General features: G+C 39.5%; 1 protein-coding gene across 2 annotated transcripts in view; it reads right to left on the bottom strand.

The window, feature by feature from the left end:
- Positions 1 to 14,627, bottom strand: part of hgsnat (heparan-alpha-glucosaminide N-acetyltransferase) — a 379,450-nt gene that overhangs the window by 169,735 nt on the left and 195,088 nt on the right. For both annotated transcript variants that reach the window (XM_028802147.2, XM_028802148.2), the window contains exon 10: positions 73 to 233. In XM_028802147.2, coding sequence (XP_028657980.1) covers positions 73 to 233 — 161 coding nt within the window. The remainder of the gene's footprint in view (positions 1 to 72; positions 234 to 14,627) is intronic.

A 14,627-nucleotide genomic window follows, 5' to 3' on the forward strand; every position in this document is an offset into this window, starting at 1 on the left:
AAAAGCAAGTCAAAAATAAACAGGAAAGTATAACTGTAAGACTTATTTAAAAAGTATGATTTTTATACTTACAAGGTCCCAAACAATAATTTGGATTGATTACAAAAACACCAATCAGGAACAGCTGCAAGCTTCTCCACAACACTTTTTTGAAAAGCATCAATCGTGATAAGCCTCTACGTAAAAGAGAGTTAATAGAGAGGGCTGTAGATGTTCCCATAATAAACACAAACCTGAAAAAATAGATAGAATTGACATAGTTAAAATCAATTAAGATGACAGCAATTTACTAAAGCTCATGATAATCAAATTTAAAGGAATACATTCAACACGATGACATAACTTTCATTTATGAGCAATCTACTGCAGTTTGAAAATTACATTTAACCCAAAACTCTTAGGGCCAGATTAACCATACCGGCAAATCTGGAGACTAACAAAAAAAAGAAAAAAAATAGAACACTGGACTCTTGCTTTATGTGATGCACAATGTTATAACACAGATGGAAATAAATTTTTGGTAATTTGTATAAAAATTTGTTTCTGGGTTCTATGACAATTTTAAAGATTGTAAACATCTATGAACCTCCCTGTATGTTTCTTATTACAAGTTACAGTCTAAATCAAGTTACAGACACAGTAAATCTGGCTATCATTATATTTTTGTTTTGCAACCACACCAGTTTGTTTTATCATGGAATAAATCATTTTGTGATCTCATTGCTGTTTTGGTTTTGAACCTGGTTTTCTTGCCTTTCCGGTTTTGTTGTTTCCTAAATGCAAGGTTACAATCCATCTCCTGATAATTTTTTACAATCTTTTTTTTTTTTTTTTTTTTTTTTTTAAATGCAATGGGCTTTGTTTATTCAACAAAACAAGTGAACTGCTACCATCTTTGTCTGGTATTGTTTTTTCCCTATGTTTTTTTTCCTCTGTGGCAGCACACACAATCATCGAGGATTACGGTACATCACTGATCATTTGCATTCTACAGTGGGTTCAAAAAATAACTGAAAATAAACAAAGCCCTTACAGTGAAAAAAGCAAATAAAATTAAGCACCCACTTTTTTTACAACATGTTTTGGCAACAATTAAGAAAAAAAGGACAGGTATGCAAAAAGAAAAGAAAATTCATCAGAGGACTTATGTAACCATCTTAAAAGTTTGAGAATATTTACTTATTTAAATTAATTTATTTAATCAGAGTGTCAGCTATCAGATTTTTGTTTATTTCATAAAAGTGAGTCAAATTCAAACTTAACAGTGCCAATAGTACTGATGAGCAAACCATGAGGAGTTCACTTCACTGTGAATTTAGTGAAATCAACAGAAATTATCACAAACTTCACCAAAGTCTGCAAAAACGAGCTGAATTCAATACAGAAGGAAAAACTGAACTAATTTTGAGTATCTTATAATGGTGCTTTAAGTGTAGCAGATGCCTAGGAAAGCACCTGCCAACTATGTTGGACTGATTATTTTGGCCAAAAATGTGATCTGAGGTATTAGGCAGCACTGCTATCTACTGCGTCACTGTGCCTCAAACAAAAAAAGATGCAAATGATATAAGCAGCACAAACAAAATTCAATGAATTGCCACAATCTAGCATTAAGTAAAAAAAAAAAAAAATATTATATATATATATATATATATATATATATATATATATTGTCACACACGTGCGCTTAGGAGGCAGTCAACAGACCCAGAGGTGAGTGAATGGTTATCAGATGAGGGGTTGTATGATGGTATTAATATCTCTCCTTCTGACCTTACAGAAATAAAGAAGACAAATAATGAACTACCCGAGATAATTAACATTACAGATAAAGATCCATCATCTATTTCACCATCCATAACACTTCCGGCTTCTGTTCTGTTTACAACTTCTCTTCCGATTCTGCCTTGATGACGTCACTTCCGGCCATTACTGATGACATCACTACCGGTCCCACAGTGATGACGCCCCTTCTGGTCATAACTGATGACAACTTCCGGTCCAGCAGTGATGACATCACTTCCGGCAGTTACTGATGATGTCACATCCTGTTTTCATCATTTCCTGTAGCCATTTTTGATTGCCTTTGTGTATATAAAAGCCGACAGAAGAAAGAACTGTTGTCGAATGTCTGATAAATGCAAATCTATCATCTTGACCAAGCAAATTATTACAAGGGGCTAATCCCCAAACCTTTATATTTCGTTTTGTGGTTTAATTTCATCACAATATATATATATATATATCTATATACCATTGTGCTCACTAACTTACAATCTTGGGGATAACATCAGTATGAAGAAGACACAAACGCCTTGTAAACAGTAATACATTTTTTGTTATTGTTATTATTTCACAGGATGACTTGGTTGATAAATTATCAATTTTGCTTTTGGCAATACCGGTAATCAATCAAGTAGTTCAGCAAGACTCCTGAAGACTAACTGAAGCACACTCATTTAATGAAACAGAATCATACAGTTTATTAATAAACACAAGGATTATAGAAATACGATAACTACAAATATATAGTACTAGCGAACCCGCGGCGTACCATACGCCGCATAATCAGGCCGCTTTTTTAATGATTTTTAAGCACAGGAAGAAAATTCACATTTGAAAAATCGGTAATGTAATAAATCACCAAGAAAAGTAACATTGTAATAATGCACGGAACGAACCAACATACAATTGTCCGTGACTGAAAACTGGCGGACTGCCATCGCGCCTTCTCCTCCCAGAGCGAGGGATCGGGGTGGATGGTGCTCGGGCGCAGAGAGCGGAACGGGAGGAGAGGGGAAGGATGCCCATTCCGCCCCCTCCGTCATGCTAGTCTGCTGATTTCTCGTTCAGTATGCACTGCCTGCTTATGTGCCCGACCCCAACTCGTCACCTGAGTCGTTTTCCTCTTTGCACAGTCCACATGCACCTTTTCATTGTTCTTTGCGGTTTTGGCTGCTTTTCTATATATAATCCACCAAGTCACCCGACCACGGTAGTTATGGGGGGGGGGGGGGGGGTATGGTGGTTGGGGGGGGGGTATGGTGGTTATGGGGGGGGGTGTGTACGAAGGGCAGGGACGTAATCAGTGCGAGCGTATGACATTTGAATACTGAAAACACCGGTATATCAATGTAATGAAGTATTATTATTCTTATGTGTCCAGCGCTCTCTCTCTCGTGCGCACGCCTGTGTGTGTGTGTATGTGTGTCGCTCGCTTGCTGCACGTGTTCCTGCAGGCATACCAGTAAGTGAATGAAAAGATGGAACTCTGGAGAGAGCAACATACAACTGTCTGTGACTGAACACTGGTTTTGGCAGATACATGCATTTCTTTTTGAAAGTTTGGCCCTGTGCCTTATTAATTGTCATCGCAAAGGCAAATCTAACAGGAAATTGTCTTTGTGTTAAAGTAAAAGGCAAATTATCCGTGACAAACAAACTCTTTTACACGCTGCATACCAACCCGCGGCGTACTATACGCCGCATAATCACGCCGCTTTTTTAATGTTTTTTAAACAGAGGGAAAAAAAATGAACATTTGCAAAATCTGTAACACTGCTTTCAGTAAGTACAATGCACACACGTGTAATTTGTCAGCCACTTTTTGCCAGCCGTCTTTTATGGTTTCGGCTGCTTTTGCAGTGTTACTGCTTGTGCATATTAAATCTTGAAATCCTTCGAGTAACTAATTAACTAACACACATCCACAAACCCAGCTTGTGTGAAAAAAATGCGCCCGTTCTTTCATCATTTTGTTGCAGCCAATCAAAGACTTGCTGATCATGTTTTCTTGACTCAATATACATTGGCTTTTCACTCAGCGCGTGGGTGTGCATTCATCTCGGATTATTACATCCTGCTAGAATAATTTGCTACACGGCTGCGTTTGAAAAACCGACTTATCCCGGATGAGTTTCACCGGCATTAACGATTAGGAATCTGGTTGGAACAAAACCCTGCATCCACAGGGGTTCACCAGGACTGAGTTTGGGAAACTCTGTGAGGAGGGGTAGAGTTTCTGGGCGCGGCTTCGTTGTTCCTTTCCCATGGTTTTCGATGATGGACGCGGTTGGGTGTCATAACCGAAAAGAATAATGAAAAGTCAACGTGGCTCAGAGGTGCATGTGGACTCCTAGCACAGACGAAAGGGACTAACTGGGTGGTCGGTGAGTTTTTGCGTCCGGGCACATGAGCAAGCAGTGTGAATGCCTAGAGAGCGAGGGTAGACGTGGGCCTGGGAAAAAGGAGTGTTGGTGGACAGGGAAACATCTTCCGTGTTCCTGCAGGACCATCTAAGAAGACGCATGTTTGTCGCGGATGCGGTGGATGCCGGTCGGGGAATAAGGAGTGTTGGTGGGCGGGGAAACGTTTTCCGTGTTCCTGCAGGACCATCTAAGATGCATGTTTGTCGTGGATGCGAATTGCTGTATGTAGCGTGTAAAACAGTTTACTATGGTGCACGCGGTCGTGCGTCGTAACCGAAAAGTCAGCTCCGAGGTGCATGTGTACTGTAGCATAGACGAACATAAATGACAGCGTTTTTTCCGAGTTGTCGCGTCCGAGTTGGTGGGCGTGGCTCTGCGAGTTGTCATCGTATCCAATGGTCTTAGAGTTGGTGGGCGTGGCTCCTTCCTGTGTGCGCCATTGGAGCCTTACTTGTCGGCGGTTTAGTGAATCCACGCCCCTTACGGCGTGCTTTCTATGGGTGGCTACTTGTCGGTGGCTTAATGAATTACATATTTAGATGTTGACATATAAAACAGGACGCAGACAGACAAACATAACATAAAGAGGCTGGATATTTACTAGCTATTTAGAGTTCAAATACATCTTAGCACAGATAAATAGTTTTATGATACCAAGTCTTTAAAGGTGATGTCCAATTTGTGTGGAGCTGTTGCTTTGTTGTAACCCCGGGTTCAAGTGGAGGATTCTTTTTGCATCAGAATACACTCTCTCATTATTGCATGGTCCTTTGTTTGTGGAGTTCTATGATGATGCTTTCTGAGCTCCACTGGCCAACAGCTTGGCTTGGCAGAGGAGGAGGAAGAGGCTAGCAGCATGCGCTGATAGTGCATTGCAGCACACACCACACAACGCACCACCTGGATTGGCACCAGAGTGCAGCAAGCAACACTTTTTTTATTTATTTATTTATTTTATTTTTTTTTAAGGTGGCTGGAGTGCAAATCCTGCCACCCACCCCAGAGTTTTACCTGCAAGCTGAGTGACCACACCCAGGATGAAGCAATTGAAGGTTAAAGGCCTTGCTCAAGGACTCAAAAAGACATGATAAATTTCTGATCGACAAAGAGAAAGAGGTTGTCATTTCTCTGCGCCCCAAACAGAGAATGGCTAATCAGCTTTAAGTTTTAGAGAGGAGAATAGAGGGGAGTTTAAGAAGTCATTTTGCAGAGTGAGGGCACAGATTTCCCCTAAACAGAAAGTGCCCCAAGGGAGTCTCCAGTGATTTCAGTGAACATCCACAGAATATCAAGACGGCCAGAGTGTAACTAATTTTAAGGGAATGCATAACTTTTCCTGATTGGACTAAGGTCACCTACAGTTATCAGAGGTGAGTTCCTCTGTCCATCAGAGTTGTCATTCCTTGAATTATAGCTCTTTGTTCTTGCTAAAGTAAATTTTGCATCTTCTGGCTCAAGAAGTCTGCACAGGGGTATATGGAAATATGTCAACTCATCCTATGATTTACACCTTGGTTATCAGATAAAGTACAGGCACATGCACGTACAGCCTGGAGTGCAGCCACTTTGTTTGGAACATAAGTGTGGGAAGTCACAGCTAGAAGCCTGCATCCCTGTTAAAGTTGATTTATTAACAAGCCTGGTATACCACTAAAGCATGGCACAATGGGCAAAGCTTCCATTGTCCTACAGGATCTATTACTAATTTTAGTTTAAATTTCTTAAACATAACATTTTTGAAAGGAACCAATGGAGAGTTAAAATGTAAAAGTCCTGCGCTAAAATTGTTGGCTACATCAGACCATAATAGATAGCAGGTGATTGCGAAGCTTTCCCGATAAAATTTAGCATCAGGGAAATGTCAAATCAGTATGATCTACAGATAATGCAGCAGTGAGGATGTTTTTAATGTAATGTACTGTAAATACCGAGTACATGAATATTCACTATATAAAAATGTGTCACAGTGCCACTTTTCCTCTTAGATTTATTTTAGATAAGTTACTTGCATTTTTTAAGAACATGTAATTTACTGCTACTATTTCAATCAGTAAATGAGGCAAGCTGGTTTGATGGAAATTCACACCAGTCACTGCCACTGCTCCTATAAGGCAGTAGTAGACTGAAGCCACAGGCACACAGAACAGAAACCTGCAGGCATTTCACTGCTGTCTGGTGTGGCTCTCTGATGACTAAATGAAAATATATATGAGATACACAAGTTAAAGTAACCATAACAGACGTTGCATTGAATTTTCCTGTTTTAAAATAGAGGAGCTAAAAAATTTGCCAATACTTTTCAATAGGAGTTTTTGAAACTTGAAAAATGTGTACAGTGGGATTTATTTGAAATATCCTAGCAAAGATAAAATTTTACCAAACAATTCCCCTGAAGAATAATTGTTTCATACTTCACTAAAATTGGTCCGATTGGAGTCAAGTTGTTGACAAACAGACATACAGACAAACATGATAACAGCAGCAGGTGCTTTTTATATTATACAGGCAGTCTCCGCGATGAGATCAGAGGACATGCAGACAACCCGTGGTTATGAAAGGACTGCCTCAAACCCAAAAATCAACTTATAATAAACTCTAACTTGGCAAACTGTGATAAATCCCGCCTTTTCCGCATGAGTGAAGCAGGATGCATTTTTGACAGCAGCTACTTCCACTGTGAGGGAAGTAGCCGATGTGGTCCGATTGATCAAGATAGCTGTCTTATAAGTAAAGCTAATTAAACTTTAAGACCAGCTGATTCGGAGCAGTATTTTCGTTGCTTTTTGTTTTTATGACAAAAAATGACGAGGTATTGTTTTCATGAAAAATAATGATGAGTTAGTGGATAAAAAAAGGAAAGGACCTATAAACTCCTGAATCAATAAAAGTGTTGAAAAGAGAGTTAGCTGAAGCTTTTAATCTAACTGAGGCAGGGATTGCAAAGTTAAAGGAGCAAGATCCTAATACAGAGAGATTCTCCCAAGTTTACCCTACAGTTACTGAGGGACTCAGCTGCTATAAGGTAATTTATGATGAGAAAAAGAAAAGCTCTGTACAAACCTCCCTTGATGCCTACTTCAAGAAACTGACTGGCATAGTAAACCCCCTCTCTTCAGCAGCAGAATCAAACCTCAACTCTGCAGAACCAGGTCTATTCTCTCCAACAAGTTGTCCAATATTTTCTGCATCATCTACAAGGGTTGTTCAAAAAGTTTCTGCACTTTTATATATTTGTTGGAAACAGTGAAGGCAGGATCAGTAGTAATTAGTCATGTATGAGAGTGTCATGTGACTAGTTACAGTATGTCTGGCAGCTGCCCTTGTAGTTTAGTATAAGAGTTGTCACCCTGTGGTGATGATGGTTGCGAAACTTATAAATTGCACCAAAGAGGAACAGAATTTTGTCATATGCTTTATGTGGGTAGAACTATGAGTGGATTGAAATGTTTGAAAATGGCCATACTAGTGTGAGGAATGCAGAGCACTCCAGATGTCCAGCTACATCCATGACCATGATGAATGAAGAAAGAACCCTGATGTGAAAGTAGCGGGTGCATCAGTGGCTACACGCTCAACCAAAAACAATTTTTACTGATGGCATTAAAAAATTGGAACGACACTGAGAAAACTGCATCGCAAAATATATTGAAAAAAAAAAAAAAAAAGTGCAGAAACTTTTTGAACATCCCTCATAATTAATAGTTACCATAATGTTAATTCACAAATGAGTATTAACCTTTAATTATTATCCTTCTCTTTTCCTCTATCTAAACTACTTTAAGAACTGCTTCTTTAAATGTGTTTTACAGTACAGTACTATGAACAAAGTTAACTGTACATAATTCTGTAATAATAAAAGTATGTATATTTTAAAATTTTTATTTGGAAGTGTTTAAGTGTATTACATGCACAGTAAGGTAAAATAAACATTTGATTAAGTGACATTTAATAAGAACTGAATGTATGTGTTTTGACTTACATACACAAAAATGGTCTCATTATTAACCCGGGGACTGCCTGTATGTGAACACATCTAAAAAATGGGAGAAAAAAAAAAAAAAGATCCAACAAATGTGGCCACATTATAAAATGTACCTGAAATCACTATAGTTTTTCTTGGAAAAGATTAAAACTCTCAGGTTCAGAATTTGCCATTAGTAATGAAGAAACTAATGTTAACTTAGTGTCAGCTCTCAGGGTTAACATCGTATAGGACTGACACAGTTATCCAGAAGTAAGAGACCAACATTATTGTCCAGTAATGCAGATGATGATGGAATCTAGCATCTGCCTGATGATGGGCAGTAGAACCTTTGCAGCTTTTATGTAGACTCGACATTAAGGGGATGTTACAGAGCAAGTAAGGGAAAAAGGCTATGCAATACAATAAGGGTTTTTATTCTGTAAAAAGCAATTTTAGCTTTTGCCTCTTTTCATTATTCTGCACTCTATACAAAAGCAAGATAATATATAAATAGGATCCGACAGCTAAACAACATTGTGCTTTGTTAAGCTGATTTTTTATATTTTAGACAGTAATAATGATTTTTCTATTAAATATTCATATTTCTTGTGCATTTCATTAATACCCTGCCTTAATACATACTAGCTGTGTTACCTGGCTTCACCCTTAAAATTTTCTAAGCTAAAGGGCTTCAGTCATTGGTTAATCATGTGTCATAAGTACTATATAACTAAGTGCTTTTCTGTTTACAATATTTGTATTTTTTTTTTCTGCCCAGAGGATATTATTATTAATCTGCTTGGGCTGCTTACTGTTGACCATGCTACATACAGTCTTTGGTAATGTTAGTGTAAAAGACTCTGTAGCAGAACTCTGTATTACAGTGGTATTCCAAATGTTAACACGGTGATATAGAGTTGAATAACTCACAGATATAAACTGCTAACAATCTAGACTCTTCAAAAGTATCAAAGCCTAAAATTACTCCTGCCTCTATAAGCACTGAATTAGAATAAAATGTCAACCAAAGAAAACCAACTACTTATTTTTACTCACTCAAAAGCACTAACCTGTTCTTTTCTTACCACATTCTGAAAAATAGCATTTCCATGAGCTACTGAAAAAAATTAAGTTTCACTAATCAGAGCTTGGCTTCACTGGTTAATTTTCAGTATTTTTTCTCTATTTCCTCTTTGTTCTTTTCTTTTTTTTTACTTCAAAAAGCACTTAATGCTGATCATTGACTGGTATTGTAACCTTAATGACAGAAGGCAGGTGAACAACAGTGTGGGATTTTTCAAAAAAGCAAGGCTAAGTACTGATAAAAACAATGTGAAATAAGTTGATCTTAGATCTGTTGTCACATGTGGCACACCTTCAGTCAGCCAAAGCAATTAACTATGTCATACAGTATTTTTCCCCCATTTGTAACTGTGTACCCTCTCAGCTCCCACCTTTATATTCGCATTCAATTCACAAAGGTGTTAACTTGTACTTGCTAAAAGTTGTCTTCTTTTAGCTTTGCCAAACTGCTTATTTCACTTTAGTTGTGTAAATTGCCTTCATTTGCATAAACCTGCACACCTCTTTTCCCTATGATTGCCGTCAGTGCGGTGGAAAATGGGGATGTGGTGTGTTAGAATTCCCACTCACTAGAGCATTATTAATGACAAATATCAACAAATAAAAAAAAAAAGTCAGCTAATTTTGATTTTAATACAATGTCACCAAATTTCAAACAAATCCATCACGGCATTTCTGAGATTTGGGGTATTTCATTGTTCTATGGAGGGGGACATTTTACCCCTAAATAATGATATATCAAAGTCTGGTGTGCATCACTGGTACACATACTTTAACTACCAGTATGGAGTTCAACAAACCTATATTCAAGTCTTAGCAGACACATTGTGAAGTTCGTGTAAGCGAAGCCGTTGCAGGATGATTAAGAATTAACTATGCGAAGAAATGCTGATCAAAGCGAACCTTAAAGGGCCCACCAAGAATGAAAAACATCACACCCTGTGATATAATAACAAGAAAAGATTAACTACTATTTAATAGGCGGTTTCAGTTTTTTAAAGAACAGATCGAGCCATCTGCACAGATCAGAAACAAAATAGACGTGCCAGCAAAGAAATGCTACATGACATAGCCAATCAGTACTCTGAAGACTGGAACTCAGTGAGCACAAATTTTTTTTTTTTTTTTTTTTTTTTTAAACTTACTGCTAGTCTGTGGCCATTTGTTGGTTGCAGCATAATTACAGGAATAAAACAGCCGAGAGACTGCTTCCTTAGCAGCTCCAGCATCGTTTCTCTCATTGCTTCTATGCAGAGGGCGTCACTGTACAGCTGGAAGTGCTGACAAAGGTACATGATAAACAAAAGCATATGGCTTTTGTGGCCCATAATGGTTTGTATTGCCAATTTCAAGAACATCATTACACTATTTTTTCCCCTATGGCCCTAAGCTGTTAAGTATTGTGCTAACACGCTGACATCAACTTTACAGACGAGACAGGCAGACGAGAATTGCTTACAGTTTGTATTTTGTGTGGTGTGAGAGTTAGTTAAGAAAAATACATTTTGCTATCTATCTATAGACTGTGTTTGTGGCGGGATGGAGAGTTAAGGCGGATGTTGGAGTCACGTGATCATCTCTCCCATTCACCTCATTTCATTCACTTCATTTCGCTCCCAGCTGAGCTCCACAGCAGGCGCGGTCTTGCCATTCTTTTCCCTTAATGTTTAAAGTCCTTTCTCCTTAACTGATTTACTGTTTAGTAGACGCGCTACTTACTGAATAGTATTTTTTCCTTTAGTGTTTCTTAGTGGTTAGTAGACGCGGTGTGCCGGTGTTCCCGGTGGTGTTGCAGTTTAGTGTTACTTTCTACTTCGTTTTTGTACTTTAGTGTTTAATAATAAATAATAATAATTCATTACATTTATATAGCGCTTTTCTCAGTACTCAAAGAGCTAAAATAGTGAGTGATACTTAGCTGATAGCAGTGTAGAAGCAGCCCAGCACAACGGAGCCGGTAGGACAGGCGGGTGTTGTAGCGTAGGTGAGCGGCGATAGCAAGCAGCAGAAAGCACAGCAGGAGGAGGAAGCAGGATTTGGATGTTCCAATACACAGCCATAAACAGTAACGCTTGGTAATTTCAGGCGTGATCGCCCCGGAGCCATAAGCCATTAGTATGAACATAAGATCAGTTCCCGGTCGTAGAGTACTGTAAGATGAAATGGGAGCAGATCAGCATAGCGAATATAATCACGGAGACGGATCATCCCGAGGTGCTAGATCGCCAGGCACAAAGAAATGTTCGTAGGTCTCATCCCATGATACACAGACTCAGCTGTTCCCAGTAAAGTGGAGTCCATAAAATCTGTAAATATTAAGCCAAATCCATGCAATTCAAGTCAGCTGTATCCACGAACTATACGTACAATAAATGAAATAAAACAAGCATAAGAAAGTGCAGAATTAAGGCGAATTTTGCGAAAAGTGTTGTTAACAGGGAGGAGTGGCAACAACAAGCGTGCGCCAGCGTCCCCTCACCTGCTATAATAAAGCAGTTATAATAAAGAAGTTTAGTAGACTTTTACTTTATCTCATTTAGTGTTCTTCCCGGCGGTGCTGCCGTTTTTTAGTGTTAGTGTCTACTCAGTGTTTGTGTTTAGTGTTATGGAAGGAGTGATCTCACCACTGTCAGATTTTGCAATGAATGAGTTGGTAAATAATGATTATTTATCAACAGATCACAAGAGCAAATTCAACGAAATTTTAGCTGCGCATACAATTTTCCAACCTCAAGAGGTTTTGCTAATGTGGACTCCTGACATACCTATAATGCTCATTCCACAAAATGCAAAACATATTCAAATATTACCTTCTGCAGCTACTGAACGAGGGACTCACTGGGTGTGTACCTATTATGATGGTGCTGTAATTCATGTCTATGACAGTTTAAACGCTGATAAAAAATTCAACCTCACCAAAGAGCAGCTTCGTTTCCTTCATGCTTTGTTTCCTTACAAACCTTCCATAGTTTATGAAGACGCACAGCAACAATTAAATCATAGAGATTCTGGTGTATTCTCAATTGCATTTGCTGTGTGTATTTCTTTAGGTATTGACCCAAGTGATCAAGTTTTTACTATTTCTTACAAGTTAGAAGTATTCAGTGCGTTCAAAGACCTGTACAAAGTACGGCCACTAACACAGTCACTCATAAAAGGGGAGATGACTCGGTGCAGGAAATGGGTATTGAAACTACCTTGGAAGAAAGGCAATCAACGATGCGATTAAACGGATCTCAAGAGAGGTGTTCTAGATTGGAAAAAAAGTGCTATATATTACGGCCAAAACCCGAAGTTCAGCCAGTTCCCGAATTGAACGGCCATTTCGCATTTTGGCCGCGAAGTGAGGCTAAAGTCCGAAGTACTAGAAATGACCAGCATATATGCTACTTTGGAGAGCCATTTCGCGAAGTGGCGAGAACTCCCTGGTCAAAATCCGATGTGCTGATGTAAGACTGTCCGCTGAAGGTGCGAAGATGCTTAAAAATTTTCAGATGCAGATTCAGAAGAATTCTGCACGAGAAACTACTCAAGGCAGGTCTTGTTCAGCAAACCGGACGCCACTTGAGACGGCCTTCCCCTCGCCCAAACACTAATCTTAAGGTCAATAAAATAGGTCCCTGATGTTAAGTCACTATTTTATTGCTAAAATGATAACAGAAATATGAAATCTACTTATACACCTGATCTTAATTATTGTGAAACAACCAAGTGGCGTCCACTTTCTGAACATGAGCCGCCAAGGCTACACTCAACGCAATTGCACTACTAAGTGCGCAACAAATAGCTGCTCATGCCTTTTTCCTTCCGACTTTGGCCGATCGCCCCATGCCATTTCGCAAACTGGCTAGCCAAATCCCGAAATCGAGGAAAAGATCGGACATTGGCCGGTCAATTTACAGCAACATTGGCCATTTCCCGCTTTGGCCAATTTCGGGTTTTGGCCGTAACATATATATATAATATGTGTGTGTATAGACACACACACACACACACACACACACACAGTGGGTACGGAAAGTATTCAGACCCCCTTCAATTTTTTACTCTTTGTTATATTGCAGCCATTTGCTAAAATCATTTAAATTAATTTTTTTCCTCATTAATGTACACATGGCACCCCATACTGACAGACAAAAAAAACAATTTTTGAAATTGTTGCAGATTTATTAAAAAAGAAAAACTGAAATATCACATGGTCCTAAGTATTCAGACCCTTTGCTGTGACACTCATATTTAACTCAGGTGCTTTCCATTTCTTCTGATCATCCTTGAGATCACCTTCATTTGAGTCTAGCTGTGTTTGATTATACTGATTGGACTTGATTAGGAAAGCCACACACCTGTCTATATAAGACCTTACAGCTCACAATGCATGTCAGAACAAAAGAGAATCATGAGGTCAAAGGAACTGCCTGAAGAGCTCAGAGACAGAATTGTGGCAAGGCAGAGATCTGGCCAAGGTTACAAAAAAATTTCTGCTGCACTTAAGGTTCCCAAGAGCACAGTGGCCTCCATAATCCTTAAATGGAAGACATTTGGAACGACCAGAACCCTTCCTAGAGCTGGCCGTCTGGCCAAGCTGAGCTACCGGGGGAGAAGAGCCTTGGTGAGAGAGGTAAAGAAGAACCCAAAGATCTTTGGCTGAGCTCCAGAGATGCAGTCAGGAGATGGGAGAAAGTTGTAGAAAGTCAACCATCACTGCAGCCCTCCACCAGTCAGGGCTTTATGGCAGAGTGGCCTGTCGGATGCCTCTCCTCAGTGCAAGACACATGACAGCCCGCATGGAGTTTGCTGTAAGACACCTGAAGGACTCTGAGATGGTGAGAAATAAGATTCTCTGGTCTGATGAGACCAAGATAGAACTTTTTGGCCTTAATTCTAAGCAGTATGTGTGGAGACAACCAGGCACTGCTCATCACTTGTCCAATATAGTCCCCACAGTGAAGCATGGCAGTGGCAGCATCATGCTGTGGGGGTGTTTTTCAGCTGCAGGGACAGGACGACTGGTTGCAATCGAGGGAAAGATGAATGCGGCCAAGTACAGGGATATCCTGGACAAAAACCTTCTCCAGAGTGCTAAGGACATCAGACTGGGCCGAAGGTTTACCTTCCAACAAGACAATGAGCCTAAGCACACAGCTAAAATAACGAAGGAGTGGCTTCACAACAACTGTGACTGTTCTTGAATGGCCCAGCCAGAGCCCTGACTTAAACCCAATTGAGCATCTCTGGAGAGACCTAAAAATGGCTGTCCACCAACGTTTACCATCCAACTAGACAGAACTGGAGAGGATCTGCAAGGAGGAATGGCAGAGGATCCCCAAGTCCAGGTGTGAAAAACTTGTTGCATCTTTCCCAAGACGACTCAT

This window comes from Erpetoichthys calabaricus, chromosome 5 (assembly GCF_900747795.2).
Source record: "Erpetoichthys calabaricus chromosome 5, fErpCal1.3, whole genome shotgun sequence".
Classification (NCBI taxonomy): Eukaryota; Metazoa; Chordata; class Cladistia; order Polypteriformes; family Polypteridae; genus Erpetoichthys; species Erpetoichthys calabaricus.